The sequence below is a fragment of the Salmo trutta genome, chromosome 24, assembly GCF_901001165.1.
Source record: "Salmo trutta chromosome 24, fSalTru1.1, whole genome shotgun sequence".
Lineage (NCBI taxonomy): Eukaryota > Metazoa > Chordata > Actinopteri > Salmoniformes > Salmonidae > Salmo > Salmo trutta.
Genome location: NC_042980.1, coordinates 29,631,821 through 29,650,840, shown reverse-complemented (window position 1 = coordinate 29,650,840; position 19,020 = coordinate 29,631,821). Strand labels below are relative to the sequence as shown.

Sequence of the window (19,020 nt, the reverse complement as noted above, 5' to 3'; positions counted from 1 at the left end):
GAGAGGAGAGGAGCTTAGAGTAGAGTAGAGGAGAGGAGTTTAGAGTAGAGGAGAGGAGCTTAGAGTAGAGTAGAGGAGAGGAGTTTAGAGTAGAGTAGAGGAACTTAGAGTAGAGTAGAGAGGCGAGTACTGGAGAGGAGAAGAGAGTAGCGGAGAGGAGCTTAGAGGAGAGGAGAGGAGAGGAGAGGAGAGGAGAGGAGAGGAGAGGAGGGTCAGGGAACCATCAGGGGTTTTTCTCTCTTTCATTCCTCTAGGTGAGGAAACCTGTTGTGAATAACAGCTATTTCCTAACGAATACAATTTGTCCTTTAATTCCACATGTAGCAGCTGACAGAATCACACCCTAATTCACCTCATCACACAGTGTTAGGCCTCTCTCTCTCTCTCTCTCTCTCTCTCTCTCTCTCTCTCTCTCTCTCTCTCTCTCTCTCTCTCTCTCTCTCTCTCTCTTCACCCCTATCACAGCACCAGCTCAGGTCAGTGTGTGTTTGTGCGTGTCTGTTCTCCAATAAAGCTCTTAAGCAGCAGTGGGATGGAGATGGACATAAATTGTCAGTGGAGAAATAGTTCTATTCTTCTCATTAATTACTGGAGAGAAAGAGAGGAGGAAAGGAGGAGGATGCTGAAAGAGAAGAGAGGAGGAGGTAAATGAGTATTGATTGTAACAGGGCCGGTTCAGAGCTGGTTTAACTGTCCTTCATACAGATCATTGGCTTTCCAGATTACTATTAGAGAGAAACAAGGGGATCGGGATGTCACTACGACCCTATTAAAGACACACACAGATCAGGAAGTTGACCCTATTAACGACTGGGGATGTTGGTGTCAGCCAGGGCATGCAGTCTACCATGACAGGAGCTGAGGAGAGGTTAGGAAAGCCACACACATCGTCACGAGCAATAGGGTAGTCCATGATCCAGCTCAACTTTTACTCAGATAAAGAGAGAATAGTTGTCATCTGGCCTCCCTCCTTTTATCGTTCCCTCTCTCCCTCCCTTGGTTGTTTTTTGTAGTATGACTGATGTTGTTAATGACCTGTTAACTGCGGCAGGCTGGCTCTCTGGGCTCAGCGGATGATCTAGAGCTGGCATCTGCTGGGATATACAGTCACCGTACTGTTACAATATACACACTTTACGCTGAGAGAAAACTTACTGTTAGTCTAAACAGACTTTACACTTACACTATCAGTCCAACTGTTACAGTCTACACTCTTAGAAAAAAAGGTGCTATCTAGAACCTAAAATTGTTCTATTTTTTTAATAGCTATTTTTGGTTCCAGGTAGAACCCTTTTGGTTCCAGGTAGAACCCTTTTGGGTTCCATGTACTGTAGGATCCTTTCCATAGAGGGATCCACATGGAACCCAAGAGGGTACTACGTGGAACCAAAAAGGGTTCTCCTTTGGGGACAGCTAAAGATTATGGATATACTGACTAGATACATGTCTCTCTGCCCTAACAATGGGAGTCGTTGTCCACAAAGCAGCACGTCAGGCTGTCTAGCTCCCGTCTATCCTTTCTTTGGATTGGTGGATACATCTCATTATTGTAATCCTTTTTATGGTAAGTATAATTTAGACTTGTATCTCATTATGATAACTGGTGAAATAAGTATAGCTAGTTATAATTGTAATGGTTTCGCAGATTATAAAAAAAGACGATCAGTCTATACCTGGCTAAAAGAGAAGGAATATAACATTTATTGTTTACAGGAAACTCACTCTACAATTACAGATGAGGTTGTGGAAAAAGGACTGGGAGGGAGAAATACATGTTTTGTCATGGGCAAAGAAACTTAAAAGGGGGATGATACAAATTTTAAAAAACTTTTTCTCCCCAATTTTGTGGTATCCAATTGGTAGTTAAAGTCTTGTCTCATCGCGGTACGGACTTGGAAGAGGCGAAGGTCGAGAGCCGTGCGTCCTCCGAAACACAACCCAGTCAAGCCGCAGTTGTTCTTGACACGATTCCCGCTTAACCCGGAAGCCAACCGCACCAATGTGTTGGAGGAAACACCATACACATGGCGACCGTGTCAGCATGCATGTGCCCGGCCCGCCACAGCAGTCGCTACAGCGTGATGGGACAAGGACATCCCTGCCAGTCAAACCCTCCCCTAACCCAGATGACGCTGAGCCAATATTGCGCCGCCCCATGGGTTTCCAGGTCGCGGCCGGCTGCGACAGAGCCTGGACACAAACCAGGATCTCTAGTGGCACAGTTAGGACTGAGATGCAGTGCACTTAGACCACTGCGCCATTCTGGAGAATTAAAAACAATTTTGATCCCAATGTGCAAACTGTCCAAACAGATCCGAAAGAAAGGTGGATCATTTTAAATATGCTATTGGACGATAAACATATCTATATGGTCGAAATGATGATGATCCACACTTCTTCTAAAATGATATATTAATCTATCGAGCTCACAAGCAACAAATTACTCTATTATTATGGTGGGAGATTATAGTACAGTTTTAAGTAGGAAATCACACCAGAAACTATCACCCTCATGCACTTAGGGAAATGATGAATATCACAGACATATTACAACTAGTGGATATACAGGGCATTCAGAAAGTATTCAGTCCCCTTGACTTTTTCCACATTTTGTTATGTTATAGCCTTATTCAAAAATGTATAAATTAAATGTTTTTTTCTCATCAATCTACACACAATACTCGATAATGACAAAGTGAAAACAGGTTTTTGATTTTTTTTGCAAGTAAAAACATACTTTATTTACATAAGTATTCAGACCCTTTGCTATGAGACTCAAAATGGAGCTCAGGTGCATCCTGTTTCCATTGGTCATCCTTGAGATGTTTCTACAACTTGATTGGAGTCCACCTGTGGTAAATTCAATTGATTGGACATGATTTGGAATTGTACATAGAGCTCCGACACAGGATTGTGTTGAGCACAGATCTGGGGAAGGGTACCAAAACATTTCTGCAGCATTGAAGGAACACAGTGGCCTCAATAATTCTTAAATGGAAGAAGTTTGAAACCACCAAGACTCTTCCTAGAGCTGGCTGCCCGGCCAAACTAAGCAATCGGTGGATAAGGGCCTTGGTCAGGGACCAAAAACCCGATGGTCACTCTGACAGAGCTCCAGAGTACCTCTATGGAGATGGGAGAACCTTCCAGAAGGACAACCATCTCTGCAGCCCTCCACCAATCAGGCCTTTATGGTAGAGTGGCCAGATGGAATCCACTCCTCAGTAAAAGGCACAAGACAACCTGCTTGGAGTTTGCCAAAAGCACCTAAAGGACTCCTAGACCATGAGAAACAAGATTCTCTGGTCTGATGAACCAAGATTGAACTCTTTGGCCTGAATGCCAAGTGTCATGTCTGGAGGACACCTGGCACCATCCCTACGGTGAAGCATGGTGGTGGCAGCATCATGCTGGGGGTTGTTTTTCAGCGGCAGTGACTGGGAGACTAGTCCGGATCGAGGGAAAGATGAACGGAGCCAAGATAATCCATCCACCTGACAGGTGTGGCACATCAAGAAGCTGATTGGTTCAGGAGGGATGAGGACAGTTCTACTATTCATGGAAGAAAATAAAATGCTGTCCTTTCAGTAATGGAAAGAGGAATAGGACCAATGGAGAAATGCAGACAGTAAGCTAAACGCTATGGAAAGATTAAGAGGAAAACGGTAGGGAACAAAAAAGCAGGCAGAAGGGAAAAGAAAGTACATGACTGCACTCTAAAAGTCAAAGAAATTTAGTGGGTATTCATTAACTCCTTAGGTGAGTTGAACAATAGAACACATACACACACAGGCCAGACTAATCTGATAAAGACCTGAGTGCTCCTCTCTCCATGCTGTGTCTGGGTGGTCGAACACAGAGGTCAAAGCCTATTGGACGAACACAATATACTCATTAACCCTCGCTGATAGAGTTTAGCCAATCATAACCCTGGCTAATTGCCTTTATCCAATCATAAACCCCACAATTAGCATCAGGATGTTTGGCCCCACAGGGACATGACCTCTGTCAGAGAACCAGGGTTACTGTGTTTACGCCACGGGTCCAAAACTGTCCATAGACTACCCACCATGCAGTGGGGTTGACTTCGGCTGGTAATGAGGTTAGAGGCTCCAGAGATGCAGGCTGTGTTTGGTTTGGTTTGGTTCAGAAGACTGTTGTGGGAGGTGACCTTGCCTAAGGGAGAGTCAAACACAAACAGACTGTATACTGTACACACACACACACAAACACACACTAAACACTCTCGGAATGTCACATTGGTCTTAATGATTACCTTAGGTCCCACTGGAACCTACATCATGTATGAATAAAGTTCATTCCCTCTCTCAGCTCCCTAGAGCAACACAGAACCCCTCATAAGCAAATATAATTGACGGCAGAGATTGGTTTGGTGTGTGTGTGTATGTGTTTGTCCTCCAAAAAGGTTATCGCTCTCCATATTCCCTCCTGGGGTAGTATCTAAAGCATCATTATGTCAGGGTAGCAACAAAACAATCAGACATATTGACGTGTCCTTGTTGTTTTTCTCAAACATGTTTTCATCAACCACCTTGGACTTCCTTCTTCCATCCCTCCCTTCCTTCCTCTCTCTCCCACTGCGCTCTTTTTCCCCCTCTTTCTCTTTCTCCTTCTCCCTCTCCTCGTTCCCTCAGTAACCTAATGTTTTTACATTGTTTAAGCCTGGTACAGTATAGCATCAATACAGAAGTCATTGATTTTCTAAAGTGTTAATGGAGGCCTTGGGGCAAGGCAAGCTCATTAAAACCATACACGGGTCAAACTGCTGTAATGAGACAACATTCGTTTACTGGGAGCTTAACTACACTAGACTGGAAAATCCATCCATCGCTCCCACTAATTGACCGGTGATTCTAATGGGTTTCCAATCTTCCTCCGACACACACAGAGAGAGAGAGAGAGAGAGAGAGTGTACTGTGGATTTTGAAAGCTGTATAATTTGTCACATGCGCCGAATACAACATGTGTAGACTTTACCGTGAAATGCTTGCTTTCGAATCAAATCAAATTTTATTTGTTACATTCTTTGTAAACAACAGGTGTAGACTAACAGTGAAATGCTTACTTACAGGCCGGACCCTTCCCAACAATGCAAAGAGAAACATTTAGAAAAGTAACAATAAATTCGCTATTCACTGGGTACCAGTACTGAGTCAATATGCAGGGGAACGAGGTAATTGAGGTAGATATGTACATATAGGTAGGGGTAGAGTGACTAGGCAACAGGAAAGTAGCAGTAGCAGCAGCATATGTGATGAATCAAAAGAGTTTGTGCAAAGAGGGTCAATGCAGATAGTCTGGGTAGCTATTTGGTTAAAGGATTAGTGGAAAAATACACTCATTCCTATAATTAATACATATGTGAGAACAATATTTTTTGTGAACAAATGTTTAATTTTGTCATATAATAAGGTTGGTAGCAACATGTGAAAATCGTTGTGGGAATCTGTTGAAGCTCAAATCGTATAAAAGGTATAGATCAAATCAAATAAAATTGTATTGGTCACATACACATATTTAGGTTGTAGCGAAATGCTTGTGTTCCTAGCTCCAACAGTGCAGTAGCATCTAACAGTTCACAACAATACACACAAATCTAAAAGTGAAAGAATGGAATTAAGAAATATATAAATATTAGATTGAGCAATGTCGGAGTGGCATTGACTAAAATACAGTAGAATTAAATACAGTATATACATATGAGATGAGTAAAGCAGTATTTAAACAGTATTTAAACTTTATTAAAGTGACTAGTGTTCCATTATTAAAGTGGCCAGTGATTCCAAGTTTATGCACAGTACTAGTCAAAAGGACACTCTTACTCATTCCAGGGTTTTTCTTTATTTGTACTATTTTCTACATTGTAGAACAATAGTGAAGACATCACAACTATGAAATAACACATATGGAATCATGTAGTAACCAAAAAGGAATCAAAATATATTTCATATTTGAGATTCTTCAAAGTAGCCTCCCTTTGCACACTCTTGGCATTCTCTCAACCAGCTTCATGAGGTAGTCTCCTGGAATGCATTTCAATTAAGAGGTGTGCCTTGTTAAAAGTTAATTTGTTACATTTATTTCCTTCTTAATGCATTTGAACCAATCAGTTGTGTTGTGACAAGGTAGGGGTGGTATAGCCCTATTTGGTAAAAGACCAAGTCCACATTATGGCAAGAACAGCTCAAATAAACAAAGAGAAATGACAGTCCATCATTAATTTAAGACATGAAGGTCAAGAACTTTGACATTTCAAGAACTTTGCAAGTTTCTTCAAGTGCAGTCGCAAAAACCATCAAGTGCTATGATAAGACTGGCTCTCATCATGACCCAGAGTTACCTCTGCTGCAGAGGATAAGTTCATTAGAGGTACCAGCCTCAGAAATTGCAGCCCAAATAAATGATTCACAGAGCTCAAGTAACAGAGACATCTCAACATCAACTGTTCAGAGGAGACTGCGTGAATCAGGCCTTCATGGTCGAATTGCTGCAAAGAAACCACTACTAAAGGACACCAATAATAAGAAGAGACTTGCTTGGTCCAAGAAACACGAGCAATGGACATTATACCGGTGGAAATCTGTCCTTTGGTCTGATGAGTCCAAATTTGAGATTTGTGGTTCCAACCGCCGTGTCTTTGTGATCTCCGCATGTGTAGTTCCCACCGTGAAGCATGGAAGACGTGTGATAGTGTGGGAGTGCTTTGCTGGTGACACTTCCTGTGATTTATCTAAAATTCAAGGCACACTTAACCAGCATGGCTACCACAGCATTCTGCAGTGATAAGCCATCCCATCTGGTTTGGGCTTAGTGGGACTATCATTTGCTTTTCAACAGGACAATGACCCAACACATCTCCAGGCTGTTTAAGGGCTATTTGACCAAGAAGGAGAGTGATGTAGTTCTGGATCAGATGACCTGGTCTCCACAATCACCCAACTTCAACCCAATTGAGATGGTTTGTGATGAGTTGGACCACAGAGTGAAGGAAAAGCAGCCAACCAGTGCTCAGCATATGTGGGAACTCCTTCAAGACTGTTGGAAAAGCATTCCAGGTGAAGCTGGTTGAGAGAATGCCAATAGTGTTCCAAAGCTGTCATCAAGGCAAAGGTTGACTGACTACTTTGAAGAATCTAAAATCTAAAATATATTTTGATTTGTTTAACACTTTTTGGTTACTACATGATTCCATATGTGTTGTTTCATAGTTTTGATGTCTTCGCTATTATTCTACAATGTAGAAAATAGTAAAAAATAAATAAACACCCTTGAATGAGTAGGTGTGTCCAAACTTTTGGCTGGCACTGTATATAGGGAAGCAGCATCTAAGGTGCAGGGTTACGTAACCGGATGGAAGCCGGCTAGTGATGGCTATTTAACAGTCTGATGGCCTTGAGATAGAAGCTGTTTTTCAGTCTCTCGGTCCCCGCTTTGATGCACCTGTACTGACTTCGCCTTCTGGATGATAACGGGGTGAACAGGCTGTGGCTCAGGTGGTTGATGTCCTTATTTATCTTTTTGGCCTTCCTGTGACATCGGGTGCTGTATGTGTCCTGGAGGGCAGGTAGCTTCAAATCAAATCAAACTGTATTTGCCGCATGCGCCAAATACAACAAGTGTAGACTTTGACGTGTCATAGTTTGCCCCTGGTGATGCGTTGGGCAGATCGCACCACCCTCTGGAGAGCCCTGCGGTTGCGGACGGTGCAGTTGCCGTACCAGGCGGTGATTCAGCCCGACAGTATGCTCTCTTTTGTGCATCTGTAAAAGTTTCTGAGGGTTTTAGGGGCCAAGACAAATTTCGTCAGCCTCCTGAGGTTGAAGAGGCGCTGTTGTGCCTTCTTCACCACACTGTCTGTGTGGGTGGACCATTTCAGATCGTCAGTGATGTGTACGGCGAGGAACTTGAAGCTTTCCACTTTCTCCACTGCGGTCCTGAATCCCAGAGCATATCTCAGTCTATACTAGCAAAACAGTCTTGTAGCCTCATGTCTGCTTCATCAGACCTCTTCCATATTGTGCGCGTAACTGGTTCTTCCTGTTTGAGCTTTTGTTTGTAAACAGGAAGCAGGAGGATATAGTCGTGGTCTGATTTGCCGAAGGGAGAGCGGGCTTTGTATGCGTTTCTTTAGGTAGAATAAAAGTGGTATAGTGTTTTAGCGCCCCTAGTGGCACAGGAGACGTGTTTGTAGAAGTGACTGAGGAATCTATATTCCTTAAAGGAATGAGATGAGATCAATTCTTCTCTCTTCAATTCCACCTTCATTTTGAAAACATGTTCAGAGCTGCTTTGCACATGAATTTCAATATACATTTTCAATTACCAAAACGTTTGCTTCATCCCATCACAAAAAAAATGTAGTGCATGAGTATTTTTAGAGTATTTGCCCTATGTCTGGGCTGAATTAGAATGAATATCTTGGCAGCTACTATACATTTGGTGCTATATTGAGAGATAACATATTATGTTAGTTGTTTCTTCTCAGGGTTGTTTTCTATGATGTATCTGCCAACTCTGTTGGCCACCGTACCCTGCCATGAGCATAACCGTACCCTGCCATGAGCATAACCGTACCCTGCCATGAGCATAACCGTACCCTGCCATGAGCATAACCGTACCCTGCCATGAGCCTAACCGTACCCTGCCATGAGCCTAACCGTACCCTGCCATGAGCATAACCGTACCCTGCCATGAGCATAACCGTACCCTGCCATGAGCATAACCGTACCCTGCCATGAGCATAACCGTACCCTGCCATGAGCATAACCGTACCCTGCCATGAGCCTAACCGTACCCTGCCATGAGCATAACCGTACCCTGCCATGAGCATAACCGTACCCTGCCATGAGCATAACCGTACCCTGCCATGAGCATAACCGTACCCTGCCATGAGCATAACCGTACCCTGCCATGAGCATAACCGTGTGCTCCAGCTTAACTCTTGTAAACAAATATGTTGTGTGTGTGTTACATGGTGCTCTGCAGCAGTAGGAGTGTGATTGTAATCATGCAGGCTGGAGAGATTGTATTTATGCAGTGTTTATTGTTCCCTATCAGAGGCCAATATGCTAGCAGCAGATGCTGTTACCCTGACTGAGCTAGATGCTACAGCAGTTAAACTCTGGTCGCTGTGTGTGTGTGTGTGTGTGTGTGTGTGTGTGTGTGTGTGTGTGTGTGTGTGTGTGTGTGTGTGTGTGTGTGTGTGTGTGTGTGTGTGTGTGTGTGTGTGTGTGTGTGTGAGTGAGTGAGTGAGTGAGTGAGTGTGTGTGTGTGTGTGTGTGTGTGTGTATGTGTGTGTGTTTGGACAGAGTCATTTGCTCACTTAGATTTTATTTATCTACAGATTTGTGGGTGATAACACCCCATTGAGATGAATCAGCTAATATACAAGGGTTTCCAGAGACAACAACAATAACACACACACAAACTCACCAAGCAAACAGTAACAATGTGAGATGTAATATCTAATAATATTGTGAAGTAATAATTGTCATCTGTGTGTATGTGTTACTGTGGGTGTTATGAGAAGTGATATTATTTTGAGAGAGAGAGAGAGAGAGAGAGAGAGAAACTGCCCTTTCAGCTGACTCATTATGCTAAATAAATCGGCTAATTTCAATCAGCCATGATATTATGTTGTTGTTCCATTTGAACTATCATTTGGGAAGATTTACTCACATTTAAAAGGTTATTATGTTCCTCATTATTATGAACAAACCAAGCATTGAAATAGATCAGGAGGCAGAATTAGCTTCAGCTCTCAACACTAAACTGCCTGCTGGAAATGCCACTGTGTCATGAAGTTGATATTACTATAGGAAACATCCACCAGTCCAGTTACTGATGAGGCTGAAATAAATGTCGGAGTTTTAAGCATTAAGCACATTAAAATGGAGACAGGAAGCAGGAAGGGATGAAAGAGAGAGGGAAGGGGTAAGGATGAGGGAGGCTCCAAGCTGGCCTGAGCTCTCCTTATCAGCCCTGTGGCAGTGGGTCTCCCAGCACTACTTCAGCCTGCCTAACACAGCATATACCCCAGCTGCAGCCCTGCATTCTACACACCAACCCCATACAGTCCAGCCATAAACCTCTGTCCAGCTCAGCCCTGCTCTGCAAGCCCCAGGACCAGACAGCACCACCTTCACTTGACCTCCAGTCAGCCCAGGGCCTGAATCCTGTAGAGGAGCAGGAAGGAGATGGAGAGGGCTTCTCTCTCACAGAGAAGACCAGCAGGGTTTAGGATTAAGATTAAGCCTTTCTGTTGGCTTTGTTGATAACTGTAGTTATTATTATACATTATCTGGCCTTTCTGAGTTTGTTGTGTTGCTTGACTCAACCTTCATTTATTTTACCAAATGAATGTGAGGTCAGTTATAGACAGACTCGTTAAACAAATGAATGTAAAGTCAGTAAAGTGGTTTGGTATTTGATTTCCTTTCTTCCATCATCATCTTCACGTGACTGTAGAGCACCGTTTCCCCTCCATTCAAACTTTCCCATTGCGTTTGTTTAGGCCTACTCTCCTAACCACTAAAAACATGTTGAGTGGTGTACAGCATTTGTTGCCACTCATGTCTAGTTGATTAGGCCTACATGTTGCATTGATTTGACTATTTTGATTGATGTTGATTGGTCATTTAAGAATGCTAGGACAGGGACTCACGTCCTGTACCTATTGGACATCCTCATGCTGCTGTCATCTATCACCTCCCTTGGCCATCAGACACAGTACCCTGGTACAACCCCAAATAGAACATGTTCAACATCTATTTTTGAAGGGTTTTAATAATATGTATGTAGATACATCGTAGCCAACTGTTTACCGCTTTGAGTTAATGAGATGTTAATTAGTGAGAGGCTGATATCACCTGTTGACTGCTGTAGTAAAGCCCTGGGCCAATATTTACACAGAACTAATGTAATCAGCACACAGGTAATATGATTTATATAAACACAGCTAACTAACCACTCCTCTGTGGTAGACCTGCTGTCACTGAAGGATCCATAGATGACAGTAAAACCCTTTGCACTGTAACTGTGGTCTAAATAATTCTAGTAGATTATTCATTTGATATATTTTATGTTAATTTCTAGATGATTGAGCATGGATGCTCCAGGCTTTTACTGGGAAAGCAAAGCCTTTCATGTGAAATGATGAAGCATATTCATTATGCTTAAGCATATAATCAGAAGCTAGTCAGCCTTCCATCTCTAATGAGATTAAATGTTAGTAGTTGAACCCGTGACCTCTAACGACCTCTCCAATCGGCCCCTCCAGGTCCCTTTATGGTGGGTGTGCTGAAGAAGGACTGGGCATCTCAGAACAGCATTGCCCTGTCGTGGCTGGAGCCAGAACAGATCTCCCTCCTGGTGGTTGACTATGAGGTCAAGTACTACGAGAAGGAACATGAGGAGTTGAGCTACTCGTCGACGCGGACCAAAGCCCCCAGTGTGGTCATCACAGGGTTAAAGCCCTCCACCTGCTACGTCTTCAGCCTGAGAACACGCACCTCCGCTGGACACAGCGCCTACAGCCCCAAATGCGAGTATGAGACCACAGACGACAGTAAGTACCTCTAAACTCCCTCTGTGTCTGTTTCATGACCCCTAACACTTAACCCTTGACCCCAAACACTTAACCCTAGATGTAATCAATTAAAAGAGCAATACATGAACTTGACAATGTGCTGGTGATGTTGGTTGTATTTCTATTGACTTTTAGAGAGGCTTTCATTTCCTCCCTCACAGTGGCCATGCTGAATTCTAACAGAGCCAGACCTGTGTTTGTTTTTCTGTCCTGATGACAGTTCTTGTCAGGGTTCTCACTTTAATTTGTCTGTACCAGGGTTTCTATCTATTTTAGCAGACGTATTTTAGAAGAGGTGCTAGAACTCAAGCAGTAGAAATATGTACCGGTCAGCGCCGGCCCACTCTAACCGCTGATCTGGTCTCGTGATCTCTCCTCTTTTCCTCTCATCCATCCGGCTGAAGAACTTTCTTTATCTAGTGGATCAGATAGTCCGGGCCTGACTTTGTTCTGCCCTTTTATCTAGGAGAAAATACCCTCCTCTCGATCCCTTTTCCTGCACTCTCTTCCCTCTTTCACCTTTATCCCTCGCTTCCTGCGTCTACCTTGTCTCTCCCTACCTGCTCTGCCTCTCCTTCCATCTCTTCCCATCTAACATCTTCCCTCTCCTCACTATATACGGTCATTACAGCCCTTTAGATTCCCCCCTTTCAGACACATACACACACATGCTCACCTCAGTCCCATTAGTGCAGCATCAATCAGGCCCGTCTGGTTACTTAAGGCTTCAGAGTGTGTGTTAAACAGTGTGTGAATCCTTGGTTAGGAGAATGGTCCTGTAAAGTCATCTACTCCTCAGATCAGCTGTTCCTCTCTTCACGTCTGACTGGCAATTACCTCTGTCTAGACCCATCCCCAGCTACAGACACACACACACACATGCTCCGACCCTCATACAACCACGCATACACACACACTTTCAATTATATTCCCTCCGAAAGTCAAATACACACACACTCACAGCTCTCTCACTCTCTCTCTCCCTCCCGCTCTCTCCCTCCCTCTCTCTCTCGCTCTCTCCTTTCCTCTCTCTCTCTCTCTCTCTCACTCTCACTCTCTCCCTCCCACTCTCTCCCTCCCTCTCTCTCTCTCTCTCTCCTTCCCTCTCTCTCTCTCACTCTCACTCTCTCCCTCCCCTCTCTCTCTCTCCCTCTCTCGCTCTCTCTCCCTCTCTCGCTCTCTCTCTCTCTCCCTCGCTCTCTGTCTCCCTCTCTCTCTCTCTCCCTCTCTCTCTCCCTCTCTCTCTCTCTCTCCCTCCCTCTCTCTCTCTCTCCCTCCCTCTCTCTCTCTCTCTCTCCCTCCCTCTCTCTCTCTCTCTCATATTTGGGTCTGCGTTGGGGGCCACACATCCTGATCTCCAATTCATATTCATTAAGTTTGAAATATTGTAGAAATAAGTTTGCTAATAGCCATCATCTTTCAATTATTATGTGGGATTCGGTAGTCCTGTAAAGAGACAGAGAGAAGGGAAAATCATGAATATCAAATGGGGCCAATTTAGGCAAATGATCAGAGACTAAATCAATTTCTTGAATGATTAATATTAATTAAATGGCACCAAGCATATAAATGATTCCTTCTAAAAGATGGTTGTTTTTCAGACCAAGAGTTCAACAATCTCTCCATATTGAATTCAAGTCAGTTAATACTAACAATTTATATTATTACTAATAAAGTGCTTTTTCTCTCCCCAGCAGGGGTTGGAACCGGTTCACGGAACAGAACCGAAAACCAAAAAAGAAAGAAATATTTTGAGGAACAGAACCAGAACCGAGAACAAAAGTGATCTATACTGTTCCGGAACAGAACCGTTATTTTAAAAGCATGGGAACCAGTTAATAACGTTCTTTTACGTTACGGCCTTTTTTTCCCAGTCCCACAGAAAAACTCAACAAAGCGCCTACTCTCTGTAAAGCCCTCACTGTCACTCAGAAACTTATTTCAGTGTCTGCCTTTCTGTGAGCTGAAATTATTTGCCAGTGTGTGTGTGTGTAGGATATCTGCCCCTCCCCTCCCTCAAGCCTTAAGTTAAGGATACTATAGTTATCACGTTTCACATTCGATTCATTAACTACAAAAAGGTAAGATTTGTTTTTATTTTACTTCTGGTGCCGCTCTGCACACACAAGTTTGTTAGCTAGCTGTGGTCTAGCTCTCATTATGTGTAACATAATGGAACTGAGAGTCATGATCAAGGGCTAGCTCTGGTCCAACGTTAGTTAAGCCAAGTTCAAAGACTTTCAAAGTTCCTTCATAGAAGCTGATCTTCCGTAGGTATAATTCTCTTGGGCTAATTCAGATAATGCATGTCATAACAACAAGATGCCCAGCGAATCATGCCCAGCGCTCTCCTCACCCGAAAAATTTCAGCCGCATCTCGCACCCTACACTACACTTGTCTGTCCAATGCATGTACGTAGCTTTCCCGCTCCATAGCAAGCTGCTCTGTCCATTAGTAAAGTAATTTAATGTTGAATGAAATGTAAAAAAATAAATATCAGAGGGTTAGAAAGGAACAATATAAACCAGAACTTTTTTTGGGGTCGAAGCGGTTCAAAACTTTATTTTGCTGGTCAGAACAGTGAAACGATAATAATAAACTAATGGTTCTGTTCAGAATGAAACGATTGGAAAATCATTTTGGTTCCAACCCCTGCTCCCCAGTCTGCTTTTATAAAAAATACAATAGTGTGTAGTTAAATTCTCTTGCAAAAACATTTCTCACTTAATCATGTGAATGTATATAGTTTTTGTGACGGCACCTCTACAAGTGATATGGCTGTATGTGTATACTTAAGCAATAATGCCGGACGCAAAGCTGAGTGCCTGGATACAGCCCTTAGCCGTGAGATATTGGCCATATACCACAAACCCCTGAGGTGCCTTATTGCTATTATAAACTGGTTACCAACATAATTAGAACAGTAAACAAGACATTTTGCATCATACCCGTGGTATATATTTTGTTATACCCATGCATTCAGCCAATCAGTATTCAGGGCTCCAACCACCCAGTTTATCATTTCTAATATACCACAGATTTCAGCCAATTCGCATCCAGGACGCAAACTACCCAGTTCAGAATTGTAAATCAATAATCAATCAATTCATTTGTCCCCTCCCTGTAGCGTCGGACATGGCTTCAGACCAGGGTCAAGTGTTGGTGATCGTCACGGCAGCCGTGGGCGGCTTCACTCTCCTCATCATCCTCACCCTCTTCTTCCTCATCACCGGGCGGTAAGATGAATATACACACACACACACACACACACACACACAGATTTCCTGGGGACTTGGGAAATGTCCCAAGGGACTAATAGGTCATCAGACATCAGCCAGCACCACAGACAACAACCAGCACCACAGACAACAACCAGCACCACAGAAAACAACCAGCACCACAGACAACAGCCAGCACCACAGATAACTACCAGCACCACAGAAAACAACCAGCACCACAGACAACAGCCAGCACCACAGACAACAACCAGCACCACAGACAACAACCAGCACCACAGATAACAACCAGCACCACAGACAACAACCAGCACCACAGACAACAGTCAGCACCACAGACAGGACTAAATAAGAATTCAGCACCATGGACAGCACTAAATGTGGACAGCTCCCTCTTTACTGAGAGGCCTACGTACAGTAATAAAACTGTATTGGGCATTGCACACTGAAAAGTACAACAGTTATAAAAGTACTTAAAGAACAGTTAAAAGTAGGATGTTTCGGTGTGTGATGAAACCTTTGAGATGACCTTTCAATCTGTGTAGGTGTGAGCCTCTCTCTCTCTATTCTATCTGTTCTGAAAGCTTTCTAAGTATGGGAGAGAACTGAGATACTGTGAACAGAGAAGTAGCTTCAAACAAGAACCAGTTAAAAGCAGAACTGTGCATGTTCCTGTCCCTCTATCCTCATGTATACAGCACCTTCAGGAAGAGTTCAGACCCCCTGACTTTTTCCACATTTTGTTACATTACAGCCTTATTCTCAAATGGATTAAATAAATAAAAATCCTCAGCAATCTACACACAATACCCCATAATGACAAAGCGAAAAACAGTTTTTTAGACATTTTTGCACATTTAAAAAAAATACAATACAGAAATACCTTATTTACATAAGTATTCAGACCCTTTGCTATGAGACTAAAAATTGAGCTCAGGTGCATCCTGTTTCCGTTGATCATCCTTGAGATGTTTCTACAACTTGATTGGAGTCCACCTGTGGTAAATTAAATTGATTGGACATGATTTGGAATTGTACATAGAGCTCCGACACAGGATTGTGTTGAGCACAGATCTGGGGAAGGGTACCAAAACATTTCTGCAGCATTGAAGGAACACAGTGGCCTCAATAATTCTTAAATGGAAGAAGTTTGAAACCACCAAGACTCTTCCTAGAGCTGGCTGCCCGGCCAAACTGAGCAATCGGGGGAGAAGGGCCTTGTTCAGGGAGGTGACCAAGAACCCGATGGTCCCTCTGGCAGAGCTCTAGAGTTCCTCTATGGAGATGTGAGAACCTTCCAGAAGGACAACCATCTCTGCAGCCCTCCACCAATCAGGCCTTTATGTTAGAGTGGCCAGACGGAAGCCACTCCTCAGTGAAAGGCACATAACAGCCCACTTGGACTTTGCCAAAAGGCACCTGAAGACTCTCAGACCATGAGAAACAAGATTGTCTGGTCTGATGAAACCAAGATTGAACTCTTTTGCCTGAATGCCAATCATCACGTCTGGAGGAAACCTGGCAACATCCCTACTATAAAGTATGGTGGTGGCAGCATCATGCTGTGGGGGTGTTTTTCAGCGTCAGGGACTGGGAGATTAGTCAGGATTGAGGCAAAGATGAACGGAGCAAAGTACAGAGAGATCCTTGATGAAAACCTGCTCCAGAGGGCTCAGGACCTCAGACTGGGACGAAGGTTCACCTTCCAACAGGACAACGACCCTAAGAACACAGCCAAGACAATGCAGGAGTTGCTTCGGGACAAGTCTCTGAACGTCCTTGAGTGGCCCAGCCAGAGCTCGGACTTGAACATCTCTGGAGAGCCCTGACAATAGCTGTGCAGCAATGCTCCTCATCCAACCTTACAGAGCTTGAGAGGATCTGCAGAAAAGAATAGGAGAAACTCTCCAAATACAGGTGTGCCAAGCTTGTAGAGTCATACGCAAGAAGACTCAAGGCTGTAATTTCTTCCAATGGTGCTTCAACAAAGTACTGAGTAAAGGGTCTGAATACTTATGTAAATGTGATATTTCAGTTTTTTTGTAAATTAGCAAACATTTCTAAAAACCTGTTTTTGCTTTGTTATTATGGGGTATTGTGTGTAGATTGATGAGGGAAAAAATGATTGAATACATTTTTGTATAAGGCTGTAACCTAACAAAAATGTATTAAATCGTTTTTTTCCCTCATCAATTTAATGTAGAAAAAGTCAATGGGTCTGAATACTTTCTGAAGGCACTGTAGATCTGTCTTTGTATATGTGACCATCCGGCCTGTGTAGGAGTGGGTTTATCTCTGTACTTTACAGCGTTCATACAGCCTACTCTAAACACACACTGCTGCTCTCCACTTTATCTTTCAACACTCTCATCCCTCTCTCCTTTCTCGCCTCTCTCGTCGCTTTACACTTTTTCCTCTCATCCCTCTCCTCTGCTCATCATCTCCAGCACCCCACCAACATCAACATATGTGAAAATGTCACGTTTCTAGGTGTTGTAGTAAAGAATACAGAAGATAAGAGTTTCCAATGACATCATCGGTGTGCATCCTGTGATTGTAACCAATTATGAGTTGCCATTGGCTACTAATTGAGTTGATTATGATTTTTTACTACAAAACATTGGAACACGCCATTTTCACATATTGTATGTTGATGTGGTGCTGGAGAGGATGAATATGAAGTTTCACTTTCAGCATGTAGTAATGACTCAGTGGATATTAGGGGAGAGAGGATGTTGAATTACATTGACTTTTAGATTAAAGGCAGGATTTGATATTGAGAGGTGGGTGGGTGTGCGTGTGTGTTCCTGAATATCCTCGTAATGCCTCAAAGCCGCAACACTATCCTTTACCCTGCTTTCTGAGAACACCTTTAAGAGCGTGCCTCTGTCTTTTTGTGTGTGTGTATTCAGACATTGTGTGTGTATTCAGCCTTTGTGTGTGTGTGTGTGTGTGTCTTTGTGTGTCTGTGTGTGTCTTCTTTTCAGCAGCAAGACATGAAAGCCAGTGAGTCAGTGATAGAGTGGTGCTGGACTGGTCTGATGAAGGACAGGATTGTAGCTTTAATCAACACACTGACCCCATCACTGGAGGGCTACTGGCATTACACAAATCCTCCTCTCCTGTTCTCTCATCTTGTCTCTTCTCGTCTCTACTCTCCTCCTCTTCTCCCTATAACCCTCTCCCTCTCTTCTGCTCCTCTATCTTCGTTGCTATCTCTTCTCTGTCAGTGTCCAGGCCTCAGACCTCACACAGCAGGATCCCAACCTGGCAACCCACTGATATCCAGCGCTCTGACAGCCTCTCTGATCTGGCTAACTGGAAACCACAGTCACTCACTCACAAACACACACACACACACACACACACACACACACACACACACACACCAACATGCAGGCTTGTGCACTCCCACACTGACCCCTCCCCGCTCAGTGTGCTGATTGCTTTGGTCTCTGACTAATTCCAAACAGCATCATTTAAACCTTCTTAATGTCAGACTCATGGAGAACTTTCACTTTTCAACTTAAAACAATTGACTAACCAAGCCCCTGACCCTCTCCTCCTCTCTCCTCCCCTCTCCTCCCCTCTCCTCCCCTCTCCTCCTCTCTCCTCCTCTCTCCTCCCCTCTCCTCCTCTCTCCTCCTCTCTCCTCCCCTCTCCTCCTCTCTCCTCCTCTCTCCTCCCCTCTCCTCCTCTCTCCTCCCCTCTCCTCCCCTCTCCTCTCCTCCTCTCTCTTCCTCTCTCCTCCTCTCTCCTCCTCTCTCCGCTCCTCATCCAGGTGGAATCTGTCAGTTCCTGTCTGTCATTCTGCCAACACCAGCTGACAAGCTGTCTCTCACTGATACCACACACACACACACGCACACACACACACACAAACACACCTCAGCCTCATTAGCGACGTGTGTGTGTGTGTGTGTGTGTGTGTGTGTGTGTGTGTGTGTGTGTGTGTGTGGTGATATGATTATAACCTGTGAAATAGCTCGTGGACAGGGCAGTAACCCCTCTCTCTCTCTCTCAGTTTCTCTCTATTTATTTGTCTCACTATCTGTTTATCTATTCTCTTTTATGGAGCTCTCAGACTGGTGCCAGCACTGACTTCCTCTTCTGTCTCTATCACTTTCTAGTTCTCCCCTACTCCACCTCTCCCAGCCAGCCGAGGGGCATGGTGG

At 43.8% G+C, this 19,020-nt stretch overlaps 1 protein-coding gene across 1 annotated transcript in view; it reads left to right on the top strand.

Annotated features, from left to right (window-relative positions):
- LOC115161066 (ephrin type-A receptor 6) overlaps positions 1-19,020 on the top strand; it is a gene marked incomplete in the record, with an annotated part of 109,523 nt that overhangs the window by 66,839 nt on the left and 23,664 nt on the right. Inside the window, 2 exon segments of the mRNA XM_029711778.1 lie at positions 11,300-11,587; positions 14,737-14,845. Of these exon segments, the coding sequence (XP_029567638.1) occupies positions 11,300-11,587; positions 14,737-14,845 (397 nt within the window).